This window comes from Schistocerca piceifrons, chromosome 3, assembly GCF_021461385.2.
Source record: "Schistocerca piceifrons isolate TAMUIC-IGC-003096 chromosome 3, iqSchPice1.1, whole genome shotgun sequence".
In the NCBI taxonomy this organism is placed as follows: domain Eukaryota; kingdom Metazoa; phylum Arthropoda; class Insecta; order Orthoptera; family Acrididae; genus Schistocerca; species Schistocerca piceifrons.
Genome location: NC_060140.1, coordinates 803,790,109 through 803,799,517, shown reverse-complemented (window position 1 = coordinate 803,799,517; position 9,409 = coordinate 803,790,109). Strand labels below are relative to the sequence as shown.

The window sequence follows — 9,409 nt, the reverse complement described above, 5'->3', positions numbered from 1 at the left end:
ATATCTAGCAGGGGTGTGAGTATCTGTTCTGCTGATATATTTATAATGTAGTTTGGCACATCATCAATTCGAGCAGAATTTCTGTTTTTTAATGTCTTAATGGTGTGTAACACTTCTTCCCTGCTTATTGGTCAAAGGATAATGGATGTGTTGTTTACACCTGTTTCAGAAATTTCCTCTAATACTTTGTTTGATGTTTTTTTCCCATTTGTTCCTTCACTATCTCACCAGCAATTTTGGTATACTAAGTACTTTTGTAGTTAGCAACTAATTTTGGATCAGTGATCTTGTTGCCAGCCTGTGACAGTGCAATATTTTTGTTAAAAAATCTGTTGTTTTCTCTTAATTTTGCTTCCTTTATGACATGACTCAGAATTAACTTGTATTTTTTGAAGTAATGAGCAAATTCAGGGCTGCTATCTGGTTTTGATAGTACAAAAAGTTCTTATTTTCTTTCACATTATACTTTGATCCCTGATGTGGTCCATGTTTTGTCTGCTGGAGCCTTTGCCAGTTATTTTCTTTTTGGAAAAGCCATTTCAAAACAATATATGTATGTTTAAAAATTTCTTTACAGTGACTGTAAGCCATCGAGGGTCCCTCCCATTATGAACTGTCTTACTGGGTACAGATCTGTTCAGTGCATGGCCAACTATTCTTTTAAACTTGGGCTCTTGCCCCTCTACATGCTCCTGCCCTGTGCTTCAAAAGTTTCAAGTTCCTCATTGAGGCCTGACGCTACTTATTTTTTATCTAGTTTACTGAACATATATACCTTTTTGCTTGTTTTGGTTGTTCTTTGTACTTTGGTAATCATTGTTGCCACAACTGTGCCATGCTCACTGATACCAATTTTGATGTGGACATCCTCAAGAGGTCAGGTCTATTTGTAGCCATTATATTCAATATATTTTCATCATGAGTGGGATTCCTAACTATTTGTTCCAGGTAGTTTTCAGAGAAGGCATTCATAATGTTTCACAGGATGTCTTATCACAGCCACCACTAATAAAACTGTAATTTTGCCAGTTAATTGTTGGATGATTTAAGTCTCTACTGATGATTACAGTATGAGTGAGGAACTTAAGAACAAGTGAACAGAGGTTTTCTCTGAAGTTTTTGGTTACATCAGGAGATGAGTCTGGTGGACGATAGAAGGATCCAGTCATCATTTTATACCCATTCCTTATACTGAGTCTTGCCGTAACAGTCTTACATACAGCTTCAATTTCTATCTCAGTGGATTTGAGTTTCTTGCCTAATGTGACAATCGTACCCCCTCAATTTCCTATTTGCCTAACCTTTCAGTATACACTTAAATTTTCCCCACTGCTGTTAATTTCAGATTTCAACCTGCTGGCAAACTTTTTAATCATGCTGACTGACAAGGCTGAAAAGTAAGGCCGGCCGGAGTGGCCGTGCGGTTCTGGGCGCTACAGTCTGGAGCCGAGCGACCGCTATGGTCGCAGGTTCGAATCCTGCCTCGGTCATGGATGTGTGTGACGTCCTTAGGTTAGTTAGGTTTAATTAGTTCTAAGTTCTAGGCGACTGATGACCTTAGAAGTTAAGTCGCATAGTGCTCAGAGCCATTTGAACAATTTGAAAAGGAAGGCAGTGTACACTTCATGCAATGCATTACCTCACTGATATCCAGGATTTCCTTGACAGCCGGTTTCCTGGTCCATGGTTTGGTTGAGATGTACTGACTGCTGGCCCCACATTCATTGGACCTGTCACTTCTTTTATGGATTAATCAAGGATGCTGTACTTGTACCATATCCTAATCACTGCTTCTATGGCAGAGCTCTGAGCAAGAATGTACACCACAATGGAACAAATTACTCCTGACATGCTGCAGGGTGTTTGACAAAAAATTAACTTCAGGTGGGATGTGTGCCACATAACCAATGGAATTCAAATTCAGTCTGTTTAATGTAAAGTTTAGAAAATTAATGTACATAACACTAAAACAAGTCCTGTTAATTGTGTCAATAAATCTGTTGTAATTTCCAAAGTTATTAAGCAGTTTGAAACACCTTGTATTATCTAAAATTCATACCAATGTGATTTGGCATACGCATAGGCGATCCCTGTCACCCTTGGCTATGGTTGCATTCCTAACATTACAAAATTTATTTCTATATGCACATTCAGTGTACTGTTATGGTGATGCATTACATTATCTTGATGCTGAATGAAGTGACTTGCATGGCCCCACAAAAAAGTCCTCTTCATATCCTAATTGCTGTAACATGAACCACTGGTTTGGACTCAATGCTGTTACATTTACTTCACAATACTACATTGCTTTCTTCTAGAAATCATCAGAGTTTTACCAAATGAGCAGAATGTCTCTGAATTTGATTGAGACAATAATTGCAGTCCATCCTTCTTCAATGACATTTATTTACTGTGACTGCCTAGAAGTTAGTAACACTGAATGAAAAATTTGGTATTTCTTAAGGAACAATGGTAATAGATCTGTGTGCTGTATGAATCAAACACTCTGTAAATATTGTCTAAAGTAAATTTATTTTAATATTTACATCAAATGGGTAGCTTAATCCAGTGAAATAAGATAGAAGTTACTGTGTACTTACAAGGTACAATTTTAATTTGTAATTTTCTTGTTACACTAGTACACACACATCCATAATTTTTAGTTGCTCAGCACTGAAATATTGTATCAGTTTGTAAACAGAAATGTGTTTAGCATTCTGTGACAAGTACTGCACGTAGCTACTGAATGCCACTGTTGTCACTTCTGATATGATTTAAAAAATTATGAAAATGCTAATTACCTTCCAGTTGAATTTGTATATTTCACATTAAATATTGTCACACAGTGAGTCACATTTTCATGTGGGAATCAATAATCTTACAAATTTACATTATTTGTGCATTTTTGTCCCTTCATGCTAATAATGAGAATTATGGAACACATCTGCTGCAAATGAAAATTACTGAACAAAACAACCTGTTGTTCAACAGTTTCACTTCAATCCTAGTTAGTAGTATTTCAGAAGATAGCAAGAAAACCCATCTTTTACATATATGACAGTGCTATATATTTACACAAAATACTGAACATTCTGTGCACTGCACAAAAGTAATAAAAGAACATAAACATATATATATATTTATTATCAATAAGAGGTTTGTGGTGATCACTTCATCTCCAAAGCTTGTAACCAGAAGTCATTCATTTGTTTCAGAAGCTGTTAAAGAAATGCACTCATTTGAAAAACATATGTTATATTACATTACTACTCTCTGGAATGAAGTGCATTATATGTATGGACATTTTGTTACAGTACATTATAATTCTTGGATGTAGATACATGGGAATATTTCACTGTGTCAAGTAATGACACATGTTCTAGACTTGACTGTTTTCAGGGAAAACATTGCAGATAATCATATAACATGAAGATCTTAGTAATGCTTAAGAGCATTAAACAGTTGACATCAATATTACTGAATTAAAAGTGTTTTGTACACAATATCTCAGTGTCACACATTAAGGTAACGCACAATATTTGGAAATAAATTAGCCAGTTATCTACTGGGCAGATAAATTTGGATCACAGTTAACCACTCAGTGCCTAATGACTTTATGTGTCACCAGAAACAGAAACTTCTCAACAGGAACTTTGAGTGAAGTAAAAGGTTATGTTAGAGAAGCAATGGTACATGAAAACTTAAGGTGGATCATTATGCTGAGAACAAAAATTTAAAAAATAGGGTTCCAGCAGAAAGTGTGTGTGTGTTTATTTTTCAGCACAAGCAGCTTATCGTTTGATGCCCTCACTTCCCTCATACACATTCACCATAGGCACTGTACAGTAACGTTTCAGTTGGGTGATGCCTCTGGTGCCTGTCTCCGTTTGCTGCCTCAAGCAGCAGCTTGTGTTGCTTGGGCTTTAAACTGGCCCTGATTATAGGCATCTCTCTCAAAGGCTAACAAATGGAGAAAGGCTGTTGCTAGAAGGAATGTGAACTGGAAATGTTAGTCCAGATAGTGTCGTAAATACGTGAAAGGCAATGGACAGATTTCAGTCAATTACTGTAGTTAATTGTGGATTTTAACAGTAATAAAGATGTTAGCAAGGAAAATATTGGAGAATAAGTAGTTTCTTTGTCAGAGAGTAAATTGTGAAATTTATATATTACATCAATTGTGTGGTACATTTACAACTTATTTTTTATTGCAAGTTTTGCAGATATTATGATGATGATTAGCATTCATGGTGAGTTGATAAACACTGTGGATATTGTTAATATGACACCCTTACTGCTGTTGAGCATACTGTTAGTATCAAGTTAGGAATTGTTTTATTCTTTTTAATGCTTGTTGCGTCTTTATTGCCATTTTTCTCTGATGGTACTTGATGACTTTTATTATTGTTTCAGTTCCACATGTTAGCCACTTGATCATCATTTGTATTCCAGTCATTCTAACCTAAGGCCTGAAGGATCTATTTTTTCCAATTTTTTAAATTTTTTATTGCCTTTGGTTGTTCCTTAGTGACTTGGAAATACCATTTGCTTTCCCCTCTTACCTACTTTCTCTCATTGGTATCAGAATATAAATTTGTTTACTGTGGCATTTTTCATTAATTTTTTTATATTTATTCTGTTAGGAAGATCTGAGAAATAAATGCAGTTCTGTCCATTTGAAATGGAAATATGAGATTCAAATATTTCTATTAGGAAACTAAATTATGATGTTCCCAAAATCTTTTGGGCTTGATAGGACCACGAATGTCATTTAACGACATGTTACTGATTTGGGCCCATTTCTATACCAATGAAGTCATTCTGTCATTGATTTGTGATCCATAACTAGAATGTTTTGTTAAATATAGCCCAATTTTTTTTCTCTCTCTCTGTAAGACAGTCAAAAGCTAATAACGTATGATATTGTCAGCTAGAACACCCTGAGAGAATGGGTTTGCCACCTAAGTGGAAAGTTTTATTTCTTTACACAGAATGACATATTTTCTTCATGAAGTGTGGATGTTGAGTCTTATATGCTTTTTCAGTGCTGAGTTTAGTGTCATGATTATGTTCTTAGTGGTGGTGATGGTGCTGTTGTTGTTGATGATGATGATGATGATGATGATGATGATGATGAAACAGAGGAGCGTATACAGTACTAGAATGTAGCCTAATTCAGTTGAATAGTACCAAGAGGGCCTCCAGGTTTTAATGCCTCTATGCCACAGATGGATTACCACCAACTCTGTTACATGCCTTCACCCCATGAGACACATTATCTGCTTGTCAGCTAAATATTGGCTGTGAAAAATTTCGTGCTATCAGATTTGAAGCAACTGTGTCTTGCTTGGGCACTAGTGCACAAGCATGCATAATTGATCTCACATGTGAAAGAGAGAAGGAAACACATTAAGATGTAATGCCTATGAAATCTATCACATAGCTTCAACCTCTGGATGTCTACTTCAAGTTTATTTCACATGGACAGATCAATGATAGTCTAGATGTACAGCAAAACTCCATCATTTAATATAAATGGTATACTTACTGGAGTTTGCTGGACTCTGGCATATAGACAACATATAAACAGCTAGGGATCTAGAGTGATTTAACAATATTGTGCTGTATTAGTTTTCCAGAAAGTCATGTTTGAACTTAGTTTCAAGTGATTGTTATATCCACTGATTCCTTTGGCTGTGGAATTGGAGACTGTTGTTTTATGAAAGAATCAATGGCAATAGTGAATGCCTGCACATTATTCTCTCACAACAAAACATATGTTGTAGAATGAAGAAAAGTGAAAATTACTGCTCTTTTGTAACTGTTTGCAACTTGTATGGTGGTAAGTAATATTAAAATATAACTCTCCTCCAAGAGGTAGCTAAATTCAATTGGAACCATTCTACACACCAAATCTGAATATTCCAGTGACATAAAAAGAAGGAATCAGCTGTTACTAGTGTTAGAAAAGAAAGATAGTAGGTTATAATGCATATGATTTATACAGTCATTAAACAGGTGTTTACTGTGGTAGCTGTGGATAATCTTAACAATGCTCAAGTTATAGAAGAAGAATTAGTTCCAACAAAAGAGAGTGGCTCTTTCATCAGAGACAGTTGTTTCATAAAATTTGGGGAACTTAGCAGAACTAGATTTTCCCTTTCAAAAATGAGATGCTGTAACATATTGCCTGTGGACTTCTGTCTTGAGATCTTTGACTGATGTCTGTTTGGTGATTTTCTGGAGGTTTCATCATAGGAGTGACTGCTGGTGGCGGACTGGAGTTGAGTCTGCAGTTATGGATTATATGTACCTGTCACACTAACATATGAGGGCTTTTTCCTGGTCATTACCACTGTGTTTCTCCCCTTACTACATGCAGTGATCATTCACTGGAATCTGGGATCTTTTATATTGAAGCTTGCTTTTATTTTTCACTGAAAAAGGAAGAAAGATTCAAAGTAAACAGTTCATGTATTCCCATGCTGCAGTAGACAGCTGTAGCAGGTGGCAAAGGGAGAACCCCAGTGGTAACAATCAGGGAAATTCCCTCAGATGTTGGCACAAAGGTACATATAATCTCTGGGTGCTGTCTCGACTCCAGTCCTTTACTATTAGTGGAGAGTGAACCTTTGGCAACACCAGCAACTCCTTCTGGCAAAACTTCAGGAAAATCATGAAACAAATGTTACCCAAAAATCCTGAAATAAAAGCCAATAGGCTATTGTGTCAACAAATGACCACAAAAACCTCAACAACGATACTCTGTGTTGCCTCTGTGTAGATTTTGCCTGCATAGAAGCATGTACAATAGAGAGTCATTGTGTCTTTTTAATTTGGCTGTCAGGATGTTTTATCCAAGGTTATCATCCCTGCCTTTTTATAAGTGTTGCTTGCACAGGTATACATTCTGGTATTTCTTGTCTTGCACATATAGCTGCTACAGTTATTTGATGACATATTATTATACTTTTATTGTTTGTCTGTGACTGCACAGCCTCTTTTAACATCTTCGCACATAAAACTTGTAAGTTGGAAATATTGTTTTCTGTTTATTGTGTCAAAAAAATTTCATACGGCATAGTATACAAACAACAAAATTCCTTACATTAATTAAACATGATCTCGAATGTCTCTTAAAACAGATTATATAGAAATATTTCAGCATTGATTGCATATTCATACTTAAGTAAGTGACTGGACTGGATGTAAATGGACTATTCCGCAAAACATGAGCAATTGTTCAGTACATTTGTTTGAAGTAGCCAGACAAATGATCACATTTAAGTCAAATGGACAGAATAGGTTCCACTTTTCTCTCTCTCAGTATCTACAGTTTGATCTCTTACAGTTTGTGGGGTATTGTTGTAAGTAGGGCACATAGAAACACTAGCTTCAAGTGCTACAATGACGCTATCATTTTCAGATAACTATACTTTTTTCAACTGATGAGCAAACTTTTTACAAATTTTGATCAAAATACAATAAATGTTTTGAAAATAGCAACACATAAATGCTTTAAGGTGATTGATATGTGAAAATATATTCACTTGAACAGAAATCTACAGATAATTAGCAGTCGGAAATCTCTTCCTGCCCTAATATTCTAAAAGAAAGAACACAAATTTCAGATGCAATATCTGGACTGTCACATAATCAGAAAGTCAACGTAGGTCATCTGTGTCTCCTTCACCCTCTGATTCAGTGAGTGGTTGCCCTGCTGATGATGCTGGTGGCAGAACGGTGAGCCTTGTGCTGTCAGAACGTAAAGTGCCACAACTGGTGTCACCAAGGACACGGCGCTGTAAGGCCTGAACATAACTCTGCAACAATAAATAACACCAAGCACAATCAACATACTTTATAAAAGTGGTGTATACATCACTATCAAACTGGCTAAATAATGACTTGTATGTATGAGGAAAGTACTTTTTCACTGAACTTACTTCACCCTATAGCAGTGGTGCCCAATGTTTTAGATTACCTGGGCCACTCTGGAAGAAGATGAGTATTTTTGGGTCACAAAGGGGAAAAAAAAGAAAAAAAAGTGTAATGGGAGTCAAACTGAAAGTCTTTTTACCAATTGTGTGATGGATGTTCACTTCTTGGGCTGCATTAATGCTTGCTTTTGGCCACACTGATATTTGCTTTGAGCCGCATGCTGCGCATGGGCCACGGGTTGGACACCCCTGCTCTATAGCTTATTTATAATGAAAGCAAACATAAAAATGAAACCAAATTCAATGTAGGTAGAATCAGTTTTTGCTAACTAAGTGGCGGGAGCGAGAAAAAAAGAAGAGAGAGATAGAGAGCAAGAGACAGATAGTTACAAAAAAACAGTGATTTCTCATTCCAGAAGTTTCTTCTTCTGGTAGGAAAACAATTGTGAAAAACAACACTAATCAGGGATTAATTTAAAAAGTAACCTGTAGCATCAGGTCAAGGGAACACAAGAAGGTAGGACAATAGGGAAAGTGATGATAATATATTAGCATCTTAAAAGTCTGGGAAGTGAGAACTGGCAGAGTTTGTAGTTGTCTATACCGAGATGAGATGATGACAGAGTGGAAATAAAACTACAGAGAGAAAGATGGCTCGTAGCAGAGAAAAAAGGAGGAAGCAGAGTATGCTCTAGGGCAGGGGTGTCCAACCTATGGGACATACGCAGCTCAAAGCAAATATCAATGTGGCCCAAGGGGTAAGTGAGCACCCATAATGCATGTGTGCCATCACTAAAATGATCAGTGAAAGCTTACTGTAAATTGAAAAGAACATGTCCACTAGTACAGGTGTACCATCACTGGCCCTAGTTAGTGGATGTGTACAGTAGCAGAAAAGTACAAGTCACTTATCAGAAAGGTTAAACCACTAAAATATGGACGAAAGAGGGATGGCAATGACTACAACTTTTTAAAGAGATAGGAAATGTTCAAGATGAACAGAATGACAAAGTTAATACAACCTGTTACTGAAGAATTCAAGGTTAAGTACTACGTTTATGATGAAGAAATGCATGATATTCTGCTTGATGCTCATGTAACGACTGTCATAGTGGACGCGACCAATGATAAAATGCTTAAAGTCAAAATACCACAATACAACATAAGAGATGATCAGATTTATCTTAGCTTATGTGAACCCTGTTTACAAAAACAAAAAGGTCAGAAGAAAGGAACAGTAGTGAAGTCCATGCTGTTCAAAGAGTTAAGTTCCAGATGTCAAGTTGATCTAATAGATTTACAATAATAACCAGATGTAGACTATAAATTTGTAATGGTTTATCAGGACCATCTCACTAAATTTGTTGTTGTTTTCAGGCCGCTGAAGCCCAAAACAACTGAGGTAGTATGCAATAACATTACTGACATTTTTATGTTGTCAGGTGCTCCCTCAGTGTTGCAGTCAGACT

General features: G+C 36.3%; 1 protein-coding gene across 1 annotated transcript in view; it reads right to left on the bottom strand.

Annotated features, from left to right (window-relative positions):
• Positions 1 to 2,513: 2,513 nt before the first annotated feature.
• The window catches only part of LOC124788110 (transmembrane protein 198), a 189,278-nt gene continuing 182,382 nt past the window's right edge, over positions 2,514 to 9,409 (bottom strand). Inside the window, exon 6 of the mRNA XM_047255232.1 lies at positions 2,514 to 7,823. Within this exon, the coding sequence (XP_047111188.1) occupies positions 7,665 to 7,823 (159 nt within the window). The 3' untranslated portion in view covers positions 2,514 to 7,664. The remainder of the gene's footprint in view (positions 7,824 to 9,409) is intronic.